The following is a 21967-nucleotide window of genomic DNA, read 5'->3' on the forward strand; positions in this document are numbered from 1 at the left end:
TAACTCAGACTTTTTAAACACATGATTCAGGTTTTCAGGAGTATGTGATTTAAAATGTGAAATGTTCTGCATCATTTTGCACATTGTTTCCCTTTCTTTTGCATTCATTAACTAATCATTTACCAGCACTGTTGTGGTTGTGGGAGTGATTATGGGCATGTGGGTGGGCAATGAATAAGCGTGTTGGTTTCTATTCACGTCCCGGCCTGCGCCAAGATGTATAAAACCTCCGGCGTGGCTCTCTCGGGCCACTTCAGGGACCTAGGGGAAGGCCCCAAGAAACCACAGCGCTGTAGCAGTCACAGCCACATTTAGGCAGAGGAATATTTGGAACCTGTTTTTGTCCACCCACCTCTTCCATGAAACTATGGCTGGTTTATCCTCTTCATCTTTGCTGCTTGGGTCCCTCTGCTCTTGTTTGGTGGTTCTCTTTCTCTCCTCCTCTGCCCTTGGCACCTCCAAACCTCTCCCACAAGCTCGCAACTCCTCTGTAAGTATCGTTAGTCTGATCACCACAGTACGTGTATGATCTCTGCTTTGATGTGCTCTGCATAGGGTTCATTTTGCAGTTTAAGCCACAATTGTATTAATATACAAAGAAAAGTTCTAACATATAGTTTTTGCACTTGAGGAAGTTAAAAACATGTTTTTGCTGGAGAATGTCTAAGCCAGACAAAGTGGCGGAGCTAGACTTTTTTTCAAGGGGTGGCCAAGGCTTTATCGGAGGGGTCCATATACAAATGATGTGGACCGGGGGGGAGCGTAAGTTGTCGACCAGGGGGCTTGCGAGTGTAAAATGGACACAAATTATGTATTATATTGCGATCAACCGATCGCAAGTGGTTCGCAAGTGGGGTGGCACTAGGGGGGGCACAGTCTCTGTTGGGGGGGGGGGACATCGCCCCCCCTTTGGCTCCGCCACTGGCCAGACATGAAGAACTACTACACCTCACTGTTTAGTGTTTTCTGTGCTTTAGAGTTTCTTAATCAACCAGGGAGGGTGAATGTTTCCAACTATAACATTGCATAGCTGGAGAAATACTTTGGTCTGAAATGTTTTGTGAGATTTGAACTGGGGCTTATGAAAATGCTACATGTTCTCATTAATTACAAAAGACTGTGCTACACTAATTAGTAATGGCTTGATTTCTCTCTGTTTGCAGATCATCAAGAACCTCTTTGGCATGAGCGAACAGATTATAGGGCCTTTGCAGCATCCTTCCGTCTTCACAGGACCAGCTGAGCTCGAGACATCGGTGCGGCGCAAGCGGGACTTATCTGAAGAGGCGGGGCCTATGGAACGTGGGGCGGAGCCCGGCCACGTTTGGCCCCGCGTCCTTTTGGACTTCATGGGCCACCAGAACAAGTTCAGAGGGAGAACCAAGAAAAACACGGGCTGCATGAAGAATGAGTTCACGCTTCCTAAAGGAAGGGAGGGTGTTTGGTGTTAATAGCTATTAGCTAATGTGTTTTTTTAAGATGCACATTATCAAAATGAATGAAACTGTTAATAAAGTGCATGTATTGGCAATTATATAGACTAATAAATTTGTACAAATTCTCTGAAATTGAGCATGCACATTAATTTTGCTTTTTTACTGTCTGCAGTTTTTGTAATAACGTGGTTCTGACTACCCATTTATTGGTATTAGGAATAACAGGCATGACTGCATACTATATATAGTCTATTAAATGTTTCAGCAGTCACAAGGCAATGCAAAATCCAGTATTCATATTTAAAATTTTAGTTTTTCGTTATTTTATTGTACTATTCACATGCCGTATTGTCCTTCTAACCCTCATTCTAACCTCATGATAACCATTTAATAACCATCAGAGCTGCTCCACGCTGACGCGGGGGTATTGATTTAAACGTTTTCTCTCGGTGGGTTTATACTATATGAGTGAGCTGAGGAGACTGGATATCGAAAATGAGTTTATCCCAAGAGCTAGTTTCATAACTTGTACTGCAGTTTAATACACTTTTATAACAAAATGCTTTAGGCTATAGATTCCACACGTCCTTGCGCATGTGCATCTATTACACAGAATAACTTTTTTTAACAGAATAACTGTTGGAATCCCTGGCTACATTTTGCTCCGATCTGATTCGCCGATGTAATTGACCTTACAAATAAAATATTGGAACCTGAGTGCTGATTTGCGCACTTGTTCGCCACTGAGATTTTCCACCCGCCCTCCCAATAATATTAGGCCACAGGGGCAGAGGAGAAGTCTCGATGATCTCGGCGTGAAATGGACTTTTGGTAAGCGAGCAGTATTTTACTTTGTAAAACAGTACTGTCCGGTGTTGTTATAAGAATATCAGTATTGTTTAAAGAGGTTCAGAGTCTATGACTGCTATCAGAACAGAGAAGAAGTGTTTTACAAGAAAACCTCATGTAGGGTTCACGATTAACGGCGTGACACGACAGTTGTCAGTTGATACTCTGACGTTTTTGGAGTAGTAATTTGATATAACTCATCCTCATTGATTATTATTTTTTTATTAGGCCGTGCTCTTTCCGCACTAATCACTGTTGAGTAGTCAATTGACTAATGCGGCTTAGCTCGTCTTAATTATGACGCTGGTATAATTTAAGTGATTGGGTTATTAATTGGCCGATAAGCTCTAATCCGCTCTAGAGGTGGCGGAACTTCACCAGCGTCGTTCCCCCGTTACTCACTGGAAGTGATATGAGAATAGAGTGACATCGCAGCGAAGCCTCGCGGAGCGTGTTCATGTCTCCTGATCTATATATAGTTTGTCATATTTAAAAATTCTTGTTGCGTCATACATATCAAAGTAAGTAGCCTACTATATTAAGAGTGAGCCTGTCTTCAGTGGCGTCGAACGGAGATCCACATTAATTGTATCAATGTGTCTTTGAGTTGAGCGTAATGGCGCTGTATGTATGCAGGATCTTTGAATACTGAACAACAAATTGCATCTCTCAGTGCAATCTGTTCTGTTTTCAATGATCCTGCATGCCTGACCTGTGTACATTTGTGCTGCTGGGGTTTACAACGCACTGCAGGCACTGCTGACTGAGCTGAGTGGTCACACCTGTCCTGGGGCTGTAAATCTGGACAAGGCAACATGGCTTATTCTGACTGTAGGTAATACAATATTGTCAAAGCATTGGGAATTCAGTTTCAGTGTCTAATAACATAAACCCGATAGTCTGGTATTGACCAGAGTCGGAGTGGCTAATCGGGAGATTCGGGAGGATTCCCGATGGGCCGGCTCATATAAATCTCTAGTTTGGGCCAATTGGGAGGAAAAAATTATTTTGGGCCGGATTTCGGCATGAAACTCCTGGGCTGAAAAAGGGGTCCACTCCGGCCCTGGTGGTGACGTTACCATCAGTAGTAACATTCATATATTGGCTCTGCTCTACAATAACAACATATAAAACATGGTGACAAAGTTGTTTTCATACATCTGTATATACGTATAGTGTGTATGTGTATAAGCGCGTGGTTCTGTTTTTCCACAGGTTCATACTCCTGAGTGTGTGTGTGAGGTAGAGAGAGGTGAGGTACAGCTATGCCACTGGGAAAGAGGAGTGTGCATCCTCGTCACCTGTGCCGGGCGGTGCTACCTGACGGCATCAGCAGTGAACTGGAGTGTGTTACAAACACCACGTTCTCCGCCATCATCCACCAGCTAAGCAGCCTCAGTACGGCACGCCTTCAATTCTTTTGATCATAGACAGTGTGATCTTCGCATGTGTGTGTGTGTGTGTGTGTGTGTGTGTGTGTGTGTGTGTGTGTGTGTGTGTGTGTGTGTGTTCGTTCACCAGGGATCAGCTGGGCATGGGTTGTAGTGTCACAGGGGATTAAGGCGAGAGAGAGAGAGAGAGAGAGAATGTTAAAGAATGACACCTAAAGCACTGTGTCATCCCGTCTGTGGGTATTGGTGCAAAGGGAAATAATTGCTAGGGCTGCTATGAATGTTATGATCTGTGTGCCAGTGCTACTCCTGGGGCACCAGTGTGTAATATCCCCCCCCCACTCACACTCACAAGGTAACTAGCTAGTGAGCTGATTAGCTGAGACAGGTGTGTTGGAGGAGGAGCGCTAAACTGGAGTGCAGGAGTGAGACTGGGGGAAACGCCTCTCTAGGGGGAGATCAAGAACGCACGCAGGAAGATAATTTGAAGCTAAATTCCTGTTCAGTTTGGTCGGTTGAGTCGGTAAAGTGCCTGTGCCGCTCTTAGTCAAAGGCTGCTGTGACATTATCTAAGATCAGAGGCGCATCGTGTATGTTCATAAAGTAAAAGTCCTTCCCGAGAGGTTGGTAATCAGCTCATGCTGGCAAGTAGAGTCAATTAGTGAAATCGATGGGGTGGTACAAATTGATGTGGGACTTTTATTCTTCACATTTATCTTGCATTCATACACTTTTGCTAAGATCTGATCTCAGTCATGCTTTCAGTGAAAACAATTACTCGCATGTGTATTTAGACAAGCGTTGTGTAGAAGTGTTGGACGTTTCTCTCTGTCCATTCAGTTTTCTCTATCTCTGTTTCTATGTCCTAAGCCCAATCTCTCTCTCTCTCTCTCTCTCTCTCTCTCTCTCTCTCTCTCTCTCTCTCTCTCTTTCTCTCTCTCAATTCAATTCAGTGTTGCTTTATTTGTATGACAAATATATACATTTGTGTTGCCAAAGCACAGGATACACAACAATGGTAAAATATAATAAAATAACATAGTAAAGTAGAATATTGACTATATTCTCATTACCATTACATTACCCACCATTACTTCCATAACTGATATTTATAATAATAATGATGATAATAATGCTAATAGTAAAAGTATTAATAGTAACCATAATAATAACAACAGTAATAATAGTAGTGGTAAAGATTAGAGTAACAACAACAACAATAATGTCATTAATGACAATAACGGTAACGATAACCACAACAATTTTCACATTATGAAACAAATTTCAATATCAAAGGTAACCTGAGTGATTACAAAATGCAGTTATAATAATGTAATATATATTATGTACGTATACATACAAACATATATACAAATAGAACTATAATAATAACAATAACTGTAATCACAGGGCTTTTTAGCTGGTATCTGTCATTCTCACCCACTGTCAGAGTGTAACAGGAGTGAACATACAGCCCTGCCAGTGTGCTGACTTCTTCATGTTCACCAAGAACATACGGCAGCTTCTCTCTCTCTCTCCATCTCTCTCTCTCTCTCTCTCTCGTGATTTTAGGCAAACAGGCAGAGGATGTTTTTGGGGAGCTCTTCAGTGAAGCAGCTACCTTCTACCTGCGGGCAAAGAGCCTCCAGGATCGTATCAACCTCCTCACCTTCAAAGTCACGCAGCTGGACTCCAGCATAGAGGAAGGTCATTTGGGTCACGGGGTCAAAATGAGGCCAAAAGTGGCACAATGGTAGCGGGGAGCTGTGAAATATTCTGAATCTAGAACTAGTTCTGATCTCACCAACTTTGATTATCAGAGCTTCAGTCACATCCTAGTCTCACTGGACCAGCCTAGCTAGAATGCTTCTGAATTTGACCTTTAATGAGCAGCAGTCTGGCTCTCACTTCATTTCCCAAAGCATCAATATGAACTGTAACGGAGAGGAGATGTCAGTACATTTACAGACACCTATATTGAAATGGAAATGTGAGCTATATTGAAAGTGTTTCTGCCAACAGTCTCCCCCTATTTTCCTCTCCTCAATTTGTCCCTTGCTTTCTTTCATTCTCTCTCTCTCTTCTGTTTTTGTCTGCAGTCTCCCTCCAGGACATCAACATGCGCAAAGCCTTCAGGAGCGTTACCTTGCACGACCAGCAGGTGGTGTCCAAGAGCAACATTCCCAACTCCGTAGCTGAGATGTATAACAGCAGTGACAAACCACCGTCTCTGAACATCCTCTCTGAATACCGGTGGGTGAGAAGACACTTCACATTCCTGTGTGGTCCCCTCAGCAGCACATACACAAAAACCAAATAAAAAGACCAGGTCTGTGGCCAGGTCTGTGGCCAGGTCTGTGGCCAGGTCTGTGCTAATGGGATGCCATAGGCCTTTTACACAGATGATGGACTAGAAAGATGGTGATGAAATGGAGGTGCCATATTGCACTATTTACTGAGCACATCAGATTTGTGGGTATGAGGCCGAGGTGTTGAAGGGTAACTGATAGAGAGTGCTGGGTCCACAGTACGGGCACAGGCTGAACGTAAAACAGACTCTTGATATTACAGGTTCTGTCATTCGCAAGAAAAGTTTAAATATAAGCTGTTTTGAAAGCAATGTGGTATGAACGGTTTATGTGGGCGACACTGACCAGAGGTGTCATGTAAAACTTAATGGTAAAACTAATGACTGAATTAATTGGGTAACTGTGATTTTCACCTTCAAAATGCCTAGTTAATCCTGCAATCACAAGAGCCTCTCCCTGTGGCACAGAGATGATCACATAGAAGCAATGAAGTTCTACACAGACCCGTCCTATTACTTTGACCTTTGGATGAAGAAGAGGCTTCAGGAGATGGAGAACATGAGGAAGGAGAGGGGAAGGGCGAGGGTGAGACACATTCAGGCCTTCAGTCCTACCACTTTGCTTCTTTATTTACTGTCTCTGTTTTTATAACCAGCATCTGCTGTCTTCTCTCTACCTGCACTCTGTTTGCTGCTTGCTCTGTTTCTCACACCCCTTTTGTTATGTCTTTCACACATGCATACACATACTCAAACACACATACTCTCTCTCTCCCCTTTCATCGCTCTCCGTGTCTCCATCTCTTCTTTTATCTATTTCCCACAATCTGTATCTCTAGGAGCAGAAACCTTATGTGGACAGGACGATGTCCCAGGATGTTATAAAGGTCCGTAAAGCTCATAACCGCCGGCACCAATGGAACATGATGGTGCTCGATAAGGAGCTGCGTCCGTCCTGTTCACCACATCATCAGACCAGACTGAACCACTCACACAGTTCAGTTCATTAACTTTTAACTTAGAATTTGAACATTTGAATTTGTATTTTGAAGTTCGTGGTTGTTTAGTATGCAAAGGAACACGATGAGGTTTCAGTGAGAATATGTTCTGTTTCATGAAGACTTAATGATTAAAGTTATTTTGCTTATTATTAGCTGAAATATGCAGCACTTTTCATGGAACCTTGCAAGAAATTCAGAGAACATTATGGTTGCAAAGTGTTTTTTTTAAAGATTAAGATTAAATTAAGATTAAAAAGCACAATTGACAAAACTACTGTAAAATTCACAGTGCAATTTACTGGCAGCAGTGTCACTATTAAAGGACAAGTGTACAGTAAATAATATTAAAACAAGTAAATTACAAGGTTTCACTATATTTACTAGGATCTACTATGTACCTTTTTATAGTATACTTTTGTTTTCAGCAGTATAGTATAGTCAGCAGTATAGTATAGCATTCTCTGTTCATGCTAAAGTACCAAAAATATAACGTAGCATTTGGATGGTGAAATTAGCTAGCTTGTACTGATATAGCCACCTATATGTTGAGGCTGATATGAAATAAGCTCCATGACTCTCCATTAGAGGAACTGTAGCCTTTGACTAAACTGAGGGTTTTCTTAGCGCATAAAAACCAGGTCAAAGTGAGATTGAGTCAGTCTAAAATAGTTACAATAGATAAAAGGCACAAAAAATCCACTAAATATTCAGACATTGACTTAAAGGAAAAACTTTATTATTCTCTTTATTATTCAGACTCCTTCTCTGTACTGTATTGTCTGGTTTGTGTCTGTAAATCAAGGTACCATTCTAATTATTCAGTCATTTACAGTGTGAGCCTGTAAAATAACTAATACTGTACATTTAAAGCAAATGTTTACAGTGAACTTGTTTCAGGTAGTTCTTGTTTCATTTGTAGGTTAATGTTGATTTTCATCAAATGTGAATGCCTAATATGTGTTATCTTAAATAATGCAAGCAGAATGCAGTAGAACCCAGTTCACTTCCCAACACACCACAATGTCCAGACATGGACAATGTCCAGACCCCACCACCCAGTTCCGGTGAGCCATATCCCACTGAACCACGCCCACCCACACCCTTTCATGTCATGTCAAACATGCATCCAAAGAGAGATGCTCATAATACACACACACACACAAACATTCTTTCAGAGACAGACAGACATTTGCATGCACAAATGCACAACACATCTTACCCACATTTTGCTTGTGAATGCAATGGCTAAACATGTTGAAGGGGAAGTTTTTATGGATTATTTCAAAGTACCGCTGTTTTTATATCAGTTACGTCCCACTGAGGTACATTCAATAGCAGAAACATATGACACATATTGACAACATGTTTTGGCTGAAAGGGATAGAAAAACTTTCAAGGAAAATAACATTGGCAGATTAATTGATTTACATAAATGAATAAATTGATGTGTATTTATGGGTGGAAAACCAAAATAATCTTGAAACATGTCCTAGGCACATCTAACTGGCATCAGATATGATTTTGGGTGAACTCCAAATAATGGAGGATTTTTGAAGGTTCATATGGAACAGTAGAGTGCTTTAAAAAGAACTGAGTGAGAGTGAAATTTTTCTTATCACAGACTCTCAGACCTATACCAAAGCTGCCTTAAACACATAGTCAAGGAACAGTGATATAGCCAATATACACCGCTAAAATCACATCTGATCAAACTGGGCATTGGAACCAATGATAAGTAACGACCATTCTAGAATATCTTCAGAACGATCGTGTCCAAAATGGTGACCTTTCCTTTAGCAATTTGCTCTGCAAAACCAGAGGTGTCAATTCCAGGTTCAGAAAGTAAAAGTCCTCACCAGGATTTTGCTCGGGTTTCCTGGATTGATTGATTGATTGATAATTTTACCTGGATTGCACTAATTAGAAAATCTAGCAAGCTTGAGTAAAATCCTGGTGAGGACTTTTACATTCTGAACCTGGAATTGACACCTCTGTGCAAAACGTCGGCAACTTCACATTACCAGAAGGCCAAAGACCATACGTTCTGTCCTGCAAGGGGTTTCGGCACAAAAGAGCACAATGGAAGCGAATCTCAGTTCTTTTGATTCAGTAAAAGGAATATGCAAACCTGACTTCATATTAACAAATAACTCAGGTGCTGGCTAAAAATAGCAAGAACGGCAAATATCCATACACAGTTTAGTGCTTCCAATTAAGAGGTTTTCATTTTATTTTCCTTTTTAAAAATAACGTGATTATTAGAATATGTGAGTACTTAGTAAATATGTTCCAAATCTGGTGTGCAGGCGTTATGTGCTAGCTGGCCACTAAGGGGCACTGTCTGACTCGCTAAAGGAATACGTCTTATCTACTTAATCTAGTACTAATGTCATCGTTTCAAGAGTTATGTAATAGCAGGTATAAAGACATCTGACAAGTTTCCCCTTTGTTGAGATAAAAGTAAAAACCTGTTTAAACATTCTGTATAAATTCTTTTACAGGTGAAGCAGCATCTCAAATTTGTTTAAGGGCAATATCCCCCCTCCTGGTAAATGGCACCTTAAGTGATAGTCTGGCTTTTAATGGATTTAACACAAAAAAATTTTTTGTCTGGTTTTACTCATTTGATGTTGATATTGGGCCAAACAAACAAACAAACAAAAAAGTGGTTAATAGTTGTCTCATTGGCTGTCCCATTGATTATTCGAAAGTCCAATTTTGTCTCCATCTGATCAAGGCTGTTGACTCCACTCAGAGAGACGTAAACTAGCTGACACTTAAGACAGTAAGGCATTTGTCTTTAAGATGCCATTAGTTTTAACGGCCAGATTAGACACAAGTAGAACAGCTGCAACAAAATGGCAGCTAGCTGGTTAGATTATTGGATGTTTGCAATGGAGAGAGAAAACTGTAACAGCTATTAACACAGACCAGCCTCTCACCAGCACTACGTTATGACCAAACCTGAAAATAAACCGGTTTATAAAACAAAATCAAAACAACATTTGGAACATTGACCATTGGAAGATTGAAACTACGAAACGTAAAAAATGAGTGACAACTGCATGACAAATGAGGATGAGGATAAGACTGACATGCGTTTTCTTCTTCACTGTGAAAATAGATTTCGCGTCAAATGCAAACTATAATCCCACATGTCTATATGAATCAGTATGAAAAGTGAGGAATGTTTCTAGGAGTAATGCTGCAAAATACACAGCAACATGTCACTGACTGGGAGAAAGTCTGTGATTACCCCTCCATTCCTGCTTCTATAATCCATTTAATGGCACCACCGTCATTAAACTTGTCCTCACTTCCAGATATGTGTACATATGTACTATCTTGTTTGAATATTTTGTTAAAGCCTTAACTTTGGCTTCTTTAATATATTGATATTGTAAATTATTGTTTACTCATTATGTTGTTATTTATTTATTATAAGTATTGTTGCTGTTGTTGTTGATGCTGTTATGTTTTTAAAACTATTAAAATGTATTTTTTGAAACTTTGGCAATATTGCACCACACACATTCATGTCAATAAAGCAATTTTGACCTGACTTAGCTTGAGAGACAGTATGATGAGTTTTGAGTACTGAAATAAACCATCATCCAGACTCCAGCCATCTAAAGTACTCAATAGGTCTAAAGTACTCAATTCTAAAGTACTGAATAGGTCTGTCATTACATCTGACATTTAGCTCATTCAGATTATATCAGAAGATCAGTGCTCCTGTGATGGGTTCTCTGCTTTTTATTTTATTCTCCTTTTATTTAAAAGTAAGGTTAGTGTATTTACTCACACAATCAATATTGCAATAAATGCAAACATTTATATCTAATATGAGTCCATGTGCCTGAGAACATTAATTCTCTGAGGAACAGGTTCTTCCCTCTGTCGCCTGATAGTTTAGCTAATTTGTGTATTTCGTGTCTGCATTTCAGAAACGTTCTACTTCTCAGGTGCTGTGTGCTAACATCTGCCTGGTGGGTTTCACGTGAAGCTCTTCAGGACGGCTGGCGATGACGAGTCACTACTGCGTCTCGACAGGTCGGCCAGGAAACGGAGGGATGAGTGAGTGTAACAGCAGAGGATCACGAACCCTTTAATGATCCCCAGCCACAGTCACGTCTAATGGGCTTCACTTAACCTGCTCTGGCCCGATCCCAGACAACTAGATCACTACTGCGTATCGTGGACCAGTTGATCATCTTAACGTCTACATTTGGTAGATGAGTTACTTCAATTTGCACTGTCGAAGGAATTCAAACACAATGCATATTTTCAGGTGTTTAGTTGGTAAGGAGTAACTTCATGTAAGAGTATTCATTCAGGCCTCTGGTCCACAATGCGTTTGCCACCTGCTCCTGTGTTTTTCCAGAGTTGCAGGTTTTTTTTTAATGTTCACTTCCGATCACAGTCTGGTAGCTACAGTTAGGAAGTTGCTGGCTTCACTGATAGCTGTGGAATCATGATGCTACCATGGTGAATCTTTGATCAGGGGAGCTGATAAATCATTACAGAGAGACATAACAAATTGACATAAAAAAGACATGAAAAGGGCAATTTATGACTGATCATCTGGTTTTGAGAGAACACTTTGATGAAAGGTGGGAACAATACATAGAAAAATTATAATTAGAATTATTATAATAATAATTATTATTATTCTAAAAACTCAAAAACACTGCAGCAGACTAATACTGTGCTTCTTTACATTTTTGTTTACCAACCCTCATGCTGCACCTGGTCATCTGCCTGGTGTTTTTCCAAGAACACATTCTTTCTCACACTCCGCTTCTCTTGTTTCTGAGAATTTTAAATTGTTTTTTTTTTTCAGCGGAATTTTTTAAAAGCCTTACAACACATCAAGTGCTGGTGTTGCCTCAAAAAGCCCCCCCCCCCCAAGCTTTTTCCAGTGAGCTCAGAAAGGTTCCCATAGTGATCTCCTTAGTGATCTCCTCCAGGCAGGAGCCTCCCACTGGCCTGCTGGTGTTTGTGCTGGTGGTTTAAGTGGTGCATGCAGCCATGCAAAGATTATTAAAACACTGTTTTACCACTCGACTTAATCCGCAGCCTATACAAAAGTAAAACCCAAAGAGACAGGGAGATAGAAAGTGAGGGGGGGGCAGTAGTGAGACAGAGCATATGCATGTGTGTGTGTGTGTGTGTGTAAGGAGGAGGGTGAGATTATCGAGGGTAAACTCTTGATGAATCTGTGCTGACGGCTGGTTTTCCCACCATTGCATGACTCTCCAACCAGAAAGAGGTTCTGATAGCCGAGGCTGGATTGTTTGTCCAGAAGTGAGCAGGTTTTCTGGACCTGTTCCACCAACTGCTCCCAGCTGGCTTCAGTGGCAGGTCAGACGTCCAGCGGAGAGCATCCTGCTCTCACCTGTGCCTGCTGGGGTTCGCACCGCCATTACAGTCAGGTACGGGAAGTATTTGTCATGACTAAGTGTTGTGGTCTTCAAACTGCAGTGAACCCATCATAACCCCCCCCCCCCCCCCCCCCCCCCCACACACAAACACACACACACACACCCCCCGCCTTCTATCCATGTCTCTTGCTCTCACAAGAGAGACCCTCTGCTAAGGGTGAGAGGAACGTCTTCACCGACAGGGCATGAAAAAGGATCTTGGGGAATTCCACTGACTGTCTTCTGTTTCTTTTTTTCCCTTCTTTTTTCTTTACCCAACCACAATAATGTCACGGTGCCCAGCTACGGAGATACGGGGGGGGGGGGGGGGGGGGGGGGCACGGGTGCGAGACGGCGCTTAAATAAAGGCAGAGAGAACAAAGCAGTTGGTACGTGCCAAGTGCCAATTGTCTTACCCTAATAGGCGTCAAAATGCCAACTTCTCCGTGTTACCATACAGGTGAACACGCGCCCCTGGGAAAGGGGGGTTTGTTTTCTCTGTGGCGTCACAGAGAGGCGGTGTCCCGGTTTTCTTAACCCAGTCCTAACCGGATTAGTCGTGCCCGCGCTCTACCGCCTTTCACGCGCTTGTCTACTTCCCGTCTCGTTTGTATCTGATTAGACCAGCTCCTGTGGTCTGGGCGGGCCAGCCGGACAGGTCTCTCCTCCCCAACACTGGCACCTCTGTCAGCCCGGGGATGGTGCTATAGGGCTGGGGGGGGAGGGGGGCGTGTCCTTTGGTGGCCCTGGTAGTGGCTGGAGTGAAGGTGGAGGAGATTAGTGCTAGGGTTTAGTGTGGCAGAATGGTGAGAGGCAGTGGGAGGAGGTGAGGCCAGTCTTGGAGGAGGGAGAAGAGAGGACTGAGTGCCAGGCCTGTGTTGTCTGTGGGGCCTGGGGGATATAGGAGTGGGGGGCCGAGGCCCAGACCCAGTGCAGGAAGGGCAGATGCAATCATAAAAAGTTGCATTTCAACAAAGCGTAAATCCAAGAATGCTGTACAAATGTGGAGATATTTGGGGGGCTACTGGCAGACAATATAAAATTTTTTTACAGGTGACAACAGGACAGCTGTAAAATTACACTAAACTGGCCAAACTAAACTATAGTGGTAATGCCAACATACTTCCTATGACTACATTAATATATAATACATTTAACTTCAGTGCACAAGTGGAAATATTCTCTTCTCAATTTGAAAGACACACAAAAGGTCTTTGGAAGCTTCTTCCATTAAGCCATATGTCATTCTGATGATATAGTCTGATATATTAATTGACGTATTCATTGAATTCTGAAGGGATAGTGAATATTGGTCACAGGCTTGGAATGAAGACGAGAATTAGATTAACCGCAACGGTACAATGTTTCGACTGGTTAAAACTGTTGAAACAATGCATGGGTTTCTGACACGTTTGTCAGAGCTGCTCTGGCAGGGCATTTTCTCCAGTGCACTGTAACAACAACAACAACAACAACAACAGAGATACCCACATACTTAATAATGCTTCAGAAAGTGCCAGAAAATTCCCCAGAATGTCATTTCATGTATCTCAATTGTGTTGTGACAAGATTTTAACCACTTGCTTCATTGACTTTGGTCATACTGGTCATTCAAATCCGTTTAGACCACATGACAACCAAATTCATGTTTCCTCCTCCTTAATGTGTAATACATTATGATAACACTATGCTAACCACTTCGAAACGTTATGGCGTTTTTACCTATAGGTTTGTATAAAGACGTCAATTTAGTCGTGACTCCTGGACAGTTAAATCGAACGAGGCAACGTGAGGGGCGGTTCCTGCTTGTCAAGTGTGTGTGTGTGTGTGTGTGTGTGTGTGTGTGTGTGTGTGTGTGTGGTGTGTGTGTGTGTGTGTGTGTGTGTGTGTGTCCGCGCCGCGGGGAGGGTTACACGTTGCATCTAGAGTATCAAGGTTATATCCACATAAAAAATACCATGTGTGTACCAAAGATGCGTTTAAAACAGATTTGCTAAAAACCACGTTGTGAGGTTTGAGACGCTTTTCAGCAGATGTTGTGGTGTTATATAAGCATCCGCTTCTCCAAGCCACAGTCAAGAATCCAAACCGCGCCCAATACAGTACATCACAACAAATGACGACCAGGTGGCAATTCAATTATTTACTAATTTTAAAAAGCTAATTAAATGTTCTCGTGTTAAAATTGATATGTGGGCCGTAGAGGCATGTCCTACAGCAGATACCAGAAAGTTTAAATTAAACCACCGGTCGTTTTCTCGTTAACATCAACTGCTCGAGCTGGTACCTTCTACTAAGTTTAATTAAAGACTTGACCCAATACAAAATGGCGATTTTCTTTTTTGAAATCAGGTAAACGCAAGCAGTTGGTAATCGTCTAAGAGCTGGTGCACGTTATGCCACGTGGCAATGGAGACTGTCAAGTGTAAATGCGTGGGTAAATTGTTAGTTAAGATCGCAGCCAAGATGCAATCCATATAGTGTTACAAAACGACGGTGTAAACGGATTCTTATACACAAACAGTATATATCATCTTAAGTGCATTTCAGTCACGTCCAGAAGTGAGAGACCAGATTTAAATCCAACGTTTAAAATTCAGTGTTATATGGATAATCCCTACCTGCAAATAAACCTGGTGCTCAAGAAGTGTGGAAAGACAAAGCAAAGTTCAGCGAAAAATGAACTTGTTATTCACCAAATCTCAAGATTTCGTAACAGTACATCTCAAGAATACAATCCAGGTGTGTGAGTAAATTATTAAAGTATTCTGCACTTTTAGTCCTAGATTCAGCATACACATTACACCACAATTGCACCAGATTACACCACGACACAGTCTTTCTCTTTGCACCTTACTAACAATTTTCCCAGACAGCCTGGTCTTAGACCTAGACCAGTGATCCTTGAGTTCTTGAAGTGTGCTGTCATTTTCTTTGCTATTTTCATGCCTGACACAAATCGTCAAACCCTTCATGAGTTAAATTAGGCTGCTACAGCTGAGCGAGAATTAAACTTTTTGTACATTACACCCCCCACTACTAAGACTGAGGACCATTGTTCTAGTGAGAATCTTCATTCACCGTCTGATTTACATCAGTGTGGAGCTCAGTGTTGGCTGGCTCTTACACTCCTTGTCTGTCTGTAATTATATTATTTTAAAAACACACAAACCACAAATAGAGAAACATCGTTAGTGGATCTGCTGGACCTTTCTGTTTGTTTGAGTTATGACCTCATTTTACATTATAGTTTCAAAGAAGAAACAACAAGGCTTGTGATTCTTTTGCAGAATGTGAAAGACACTATTAATCTGCATATTCTTTGTACTGCTATATTACTTCTGTGTGTGCGTGTGTGTATGAAATCAACCCCCCCCCCCCATCTGTGTCTAAATTACAGTATAGACTGCAGCCCTCAGTACACACACACACACACACACACACACACACACACACACACACACACACCTCATATCCACCAGAGGCCCACGCAGGGTGCAGCTCAGCTTCACGTGAGCACACAACTCTACCCAGCCGACGGTACAGAGGATTAGAAGCACTATTTAATCTGGTGGCATCCTGGAATGTGCCGTCTGTGATCAGACTGAGACTATGCCTGGGAGTGTGTGTGTGTGTGTGTGTGTGCATGTGTGTGTGTGTACATGATGGACTGGAGAGAGTGGCGGGTGGAGAAAAGGTTTTTAAGAAGAGTGGGAGGGGTGGGACTGGTGTTTGTCTCAAAGCAGTGTCTGCCCATAATGCAATGGGTTATAATTCTCGTTCAGTTTCAAATGAAGAGAGGAATATGGTGGATGATGCATATTCCCACAGTGCCTTTAAGTCAGCGGCTAGATATCTGAAGGCTTGTGGGAGGAGAAGTAATAGATTGTAGTCATCATACAAAATTTTTAAGATCACTTGTAAAGCAGACTACATGTCTTCTACCGTCTATGACTCTCCAAAACAACATTATGCTCTCCAATCAGTAAGAAGTGGCTACAAAACTTCACATCTTCCCATCAGTTATTTAAATTCTGTCTGTGCATGCAGTAAAAACCCAGTTTAATCCCTGTGTGTGTAGGCTGTCGGCAGGCCGGCTGTTTAGTCGTGTACAGTGTGGTGAATTCATCTCTAAGCAACGCTGTACTGTGTCTGCGTGGGAAGAGGATGAATGGCTGGTCTGTTGAGGGTCGTCTGTACACATAATCAAGGCGTGTAATGGAGGGTGACACTTATTGTATTACACATTAACTAATGAGAAGTTAAACCCAGAGCTCAGGCGCTACAGTGAGACGGGAGAAACCACAGATTGGGAGATGGGGGGGTGGGGGGGGACCTAAGTCAGACCACATACTTAAAAGAACAACCTGAAATAAGACAGCATACCTTTGAAATTCCATTTCAAAATGAGGAGTGGACATTAATGCAGACAAGTAGCTTAGCCTACATCAATTTTGAAGACAGCACCAAGTCATCATGGGGCTGGTCCATAGAAAATTTGCAGTTTCTAACAACACCTTATGTCCCGACTGTAATTTTAAGTGTGGTGGGAAATCAGTATTTTAGTAAGAAAAACACTGAATGGCTGTGTAAGATGCTTCCCAACACTGATAAAAGTATGCCCATACTTTTTTGAATGCACTTGTTTTTGTATTTTTGTATTGTAGGTTTGTTTGATATGCATAAATTCAATTATCTTTGTTTATTAAAACTTACTGACCATCAAGTGTAGTTTTAGGGATTTTAATACTATAGTGGAATTATAGCTCACCTGGTAGAGCAGGCAGGTATAGGCCATGTGAACATTTTATCATGGGTTCAGTAATGTTGCATTCATTAAATATATTACTATATATAATAGATATATAATTTGTTTAGGTCTTCCTTCTCCAAGTTCCACACAGTTCAGGAATAAACATGGCATATAACACATCCTGGCATGGGGATGTTTCAGTTAAGTCATAATGTTCTGGAACATATACTACCATTGTCACAGTTGTCCCTCACCTGGCATTGATGTGGGAAATGCCTACCATGTGTTCTTGGTTTGGGTTCAGTTCCTGCTCCATCCCTTGTTTTGGTTTTTTCCTGCCGTGGAGTGTGTCTAGTTAGAATCCATTAGTCTGTGTATAAATGTGCAGTTTCTATGCCTTGGGTGTGGGTCTTTGATAGTCTTATGTTGATTGGAAGTTTTATTTTTGTGTCTATTTCTGTCAATTGCAATATTATATATACTTAAACTAACAAAGCACTTGTGTACGGCTCCTCCAGCAAACTCATTCTTATTTGCAGTACTACTGCAAAAACGTACATTCAACTATTAAGACTTAAACATGTATGTGAGTACTTAACTATGTGTGAATATTTCCATAGCTGTGAATTTCCTAAGGAACATATAAGTGTTCATGTGTTACCTGTTCAGAGAATGGATGCACTAACCTATACCTGTGCACTACATCTATGTGCAAACTCATCATATCTGCCATCTACAAGCCTTGCATCCAGTGCAGAGATCTAAGCATATTACAGGTCTCCATTCTGCCAATTTCTATTCTCTCTTCATGGAAAAGACTTAGGGCCATCAAAATGTTTTATGAGGAAGGAGTCAAGTGTTGTGTGTGAGTCCTTATGAGTTGTAAACACAAAATTCTCCTTATGTATTACTGCAGGAGTAGCTTTTTAACAAGATGTAAACGTTTTACACTGGAGAAATGTGTAAGAGAAGGCTCATTCAATATTTTCAGACTATTAAGGATTTGTTTCCAGTGGCAAGACATTTTAAGGTTAAAAGACATTGTATTAATGACTATTGACATATGTTTCCATTGCCAGTTGATGCTATGACAGCAATGAAGAAACGCAAAGAAAAATAACTGAACATTAGAACTCAATAGAAATGTCTAGTTAAGATATTTAGGCTACCTTTTGTGACGGTGGGTGCGGCGTGAAGGACGAGACACTGAATCCTTCTTTGTAGCAACAGACGTCACTTTAATAAACAGATATTGCGCAATAGCGCACAGAGAACAGAAAACACTAACACAGCAACGTGTAGACTGTAGACAACGACGAGCACAGGACACTGCGCGAGCGCACATTAAATAGACAGACCACATTAGCCCCATGTGATTACGAGATGATTCACAGGTGAGACACATTATTCACACAACAAAGCTATCACCACGGAGTTCCGAAAACGCAGACAGAGCACGTGGACAACGTTTACACACGCCCAAAAGGGAGGGGCCGGGGTCCTCAACGTGACAGACGCCCCCTCCAAGGGCACTACCCGTCCTGGGGTGCCAACAGGACCGAGTGCCCCGAACCCACGACGATGGGCGGATCCGACGCGCTCAGTCCTGCGTCTGGGAGGTGACTGCCCTCGGGGAAGCGTCCGCCACGGACCGCCTAGAACACCCTCCCTGGGAACATAGGGGAAAAGACGTTAGACACGTTACACGGGACATTCACAAACACGCACACAGGCACATTGACACATAGAGGAACGAATGGGAAAAATGGGTTAGGAATACACACGGGAAGACTGACGAACACTGGCACAGACAAACACATAACAGGCGCCAGGCTTCGCGCCAGGAGGAGAGCGAGCAGGTGGGAGAGGTCCGGAGCTGCGGGTGCTGCATTGGGCAGTCCCCCTCCTGCCTTCGCTGCGGACTCTCTGCCAGGTGCAGCGCGGCGGGCAGACGTGCCTGGTGCAGCGCGGCGGGCAGACGTGCCCGGTGCAGCGCGGCGGGCAGACATGCCCGGTGCAGCGCGGCTGGCGGACTGGCCGAGCGGGCCGTGTGGGTGGTCCCCTTCTGTCTCCATTTCCTCCTCTTCCTCTTCTCCCCGGCTCCACTCCATGGACTGCTCCGGGCTGCCACCCCGGGAGCAGTCCATAGCACTGTCGCTGGCGTGAGCGGAAGAGGGCGTCCGCTTCCCTCTCACGGTCTCCGCAGACCTCTCAGAGGGGGGAGGGCTCTCCTCCGCGGAGTAGGAGCCCTCTGACGAAGGGTACTCCCCCTCTCCCTCCTCTGCGGTGCGAGAGGAGCCTACGGGCGGAGGGAGGTAGTCATCATCCTCCGATTCCTCCTCCGACTCCGCCTCCTCCCTACCGTAGTCCACGGTGGAGGCGGAGTCCTCTGACGGAGGGTATTCCTCTTCCTCCTCCTCTCCACCGTAGTCCACGGTGGAGGCGTCGCATATAGAGGGGGGGTAGTCCTCTACCTCTCCGCCGTAGTCCACCGTGGACGCGTCATCTGGCGACGGGGTGTAGCCCTCTCCTTCCTGCTCCTCCTCGGAGTCCTCCTCCCCGAACTCGCTCTCTGGGGTGGACTCGGTAGCTCCGAGGACGCACGAGCCCACCCTCAGCGGTGAGAGGGCGCGGGGAGGAGACGGGTGTCTGGCAAGCCAGCGGAGCACCACCGCCCACTCGGGGCTGGACGCCTGTCTAGCCATCCGCAGCAGGTCGACGCACTGCGGATCCCGCTTCAGCTGCTCCGACGTTGGCGTGGCTTCGTGGTGCGGGAAGGAGTCCTCCTCCAGCTCGCCCTCTGCCCCATATAGCTCGGGGACACTGACCCTTACAGGCGAGAGCTCCCGGGAAGGCGAGGGATGTCTCTCCCGCCACACCCGCACCGCTGTCTTGCGGTACTCCTCAGCCAACTCTGGTATAGCGGTCTCCCGAGCCGCACACAGCAGATAGGAGCACTCGGGATCCCGCTTCAGCTGCTTCGGAGTCGGCGTGGAGTTGCAGCGCGGGGGGGAGGAAGACGCGTGGTGGTGCCGCATGCTGGGCTTCTTGCCCTTCTTGGGCTTTGGCTTATAGCCTGGCATGTTCGGGTGTCTCTAGTCGGCTCGTCATTCTGTGACGGTGGGTGCGGCGTGAAGGACGAGACACTGAATCCTTCTTTGTAGCAACAGACGTCACTTTAATAAACAGATATTGTGCAATAGCGCACGGAGAACAGAAAACACTAACACAGCAACGTGTAGACTGTAGACAACGACGAGCACAGGACACTGCGCGAGCGCACATTAAATAGACAGACCACATTAGCCCCATGTGATTACGAGACGATTCACAGGTGAGACACATTATTCACACAACAAAGCTATCACCACGGAGTTCCGAAAACGCAGACAGAGCACATGGACAACGTTTACACACGCCCAAAAGGGAGGGGCCGGGGTCCTCAACGTGACACCTTTTCTAATATGAACACATTTTGCCTCCAAGAAAAAAGACTGTACTCCGTGGAGTCTTCTCCATATATGTGCGTGTGTATATATAATAATTTAAAATGTTGTCAGGACCGAAAACTGTTCTATGACGGGTTTGCACAGACAGAGATAATTAGTGCTGGGCTGTATACCAAAAACCGGTTTTTATTTTCGTTATGATGAGAATTTTTCATATATTGGCCACACCGGTTTAAATAGCCTAAACGTGTCCAGAACGCAGCACAGTCGTTGTTTCTCAAGGGATGCTTTTTATTGCTGCGCCGTTAGCACACATGTAACAGAGCGCAAATCTAGCTTGCTGAAAATGAGGGATGCTCTGAACCAGAAATCAAACATTGAAGTAAAAGATGATGCCCCAAAGGAACTTTTGCCAAAGAAAGGAGTTGTGTATGTTGTTAGGATGTACATAGGGTTTTAAAGGTCGGTCATGGACCAAACAGTCACTTACTGCAAATGCTGTTGAGGAAAAGTTGTCGTGGCTGGTGGTAAAAAGAGCAATCAACCATAAAGCTGCTTATACTTGATGCGTCATGACTGGCGCGAGGGTCCGTGGGCCAAAAATGACGCAATCGCGGTGGCTCCGCTCTCGTGGCACCTCTCGGTTTTTGTAACTTCATGCGTTTGCAGGGTTCATACACCTTTACAAGGTGGAATTAAAGGCATTTTCAAGATTAAGTTACATATTTATACAAATACACATATGGTTGAAATTATTCAAAATTATTCACTTTTTATCACATTAAAAGAGATCTGGGGTACCATCTCCCCAGTATTCAACCACTGTTATTATTCATTTGTTTAAATATTATGTTATTTAATTAAATGTAAGATATTTGGGACTTTTCTGTACAATACAACCATTGACAAACAGCTCTGTCTACTTTATGTCTAAATACCTCTTATTTGTTATTAACAAACTGTGCAATTTATAATATTATGTGTAGCTGGTTCACATAAGTTGTATAAACCTACAGTTTTGATGTTGACTGCAAAATGGTTTAAATAAAAGGTTTTGCATTTTACTGCAACTGTCATGCTATATGATTCATTCACTACTTTAGTTTTGAAAACTGATCATGTGGGGCCATGCAAACCTGTATTACATGTAATACTTAAGTGGAGACATTTTTCTAACTGTGGCATAGGGTACTCTTAACCACTCTACTACAGTAATTCTTTTCGCAATCAATGCAGTTAACACATCATGCATGAGGGAAAACCGTCAAATAGCGTGAAACCGATATAATTTCGAAAAATACCGTGATATATAACTTTGGTCATACCGCCCAGCACTAGAGATAACGTCTACACATGG

General features: G+C 43.1%; 1 protein-coding gene across 4 annotated transcripts; it reads left to right on the forward strand.

Moving 5' to 3' along the window:
- The first annotated feature begins 1783 nt into the window (after positions 1–1783).
- Positions 1784–10444, forward strand: wasf3a (WASP family member 3a). Of its 4 annotated transcripts, none has more exons than XM_077011566.1 (7): positions 1794–2267; positions 3039–3120; positions 3501–3683; positions 5249–5383; positions 5776–5929; positions 6453–6570; positions 6824–10444. In XM_077011566.1, exons 3-7 carry the CDS (start codon positions 3551–3553, stop codon positions 6992–6994), a joined length of 711 nt encoding a protein of 236 aa, XP_076867681.1. In that variant the 5' UTR covers positions 1794–2267; positions 3039–3120; positions 3501–3550; the 3' UTR covers positions 6995–10444. The 4 variants fall into 4 exon arrangements, with proteins under 4 accessions (XP_076867683.1, XP_076867681.1, XP_076867682.1 ...); XM_077011565.1 differs by having other exon boundaries at positions 1795–2267; positions 3039–3116; XM_077011568.1 differs by lacking the exon at positions 5249–5383 and having other exon boundaries at positions 1784–2267; positions 3039–3116.
- Positions 10445–21967: the final 11523 nt, after the last annotated feature.

Source organism: Brachyhypopomus gauderio, chromosome 7, assembly GCF_052324685.1.
Source record: "Brachyhypopomus gauderio isolate BG-103 chromosome 7, BGAUD_0.2, whole genome shotgun sequence".
NCBI classification, from domain to species: domain Eukaryota; kingdom Metazoa; phylum Chordata; class Actinopteri; order Gymnotiformes; family Hypopomidae; genus Brachyhypopomus; species Brachyhypopomus gauderio.

Coding starts and splice junctions, on each gene's coding strand:
- wasf3a (XM_077011566.1), top strand. CDS start 3,551: ATGCCACTGGGAAAGAGGAGTGTGCATCCTCGTCACCTGTGCCGGGCG. Junction 5,930..6,452: donor AACATCCTCTCTGAATACCG/GTGGGTGAGAAG, acceptor CCTGTGGCACAG/AGATGATCACATAGAAGCAA. Junction 6,571..6,823: donor AGGAGAGGGGAAGGGCGAGG/GTGAGACACATT, acceptor CTGTATCTCTAG/GAGCAGAAACCTTATGTGGA.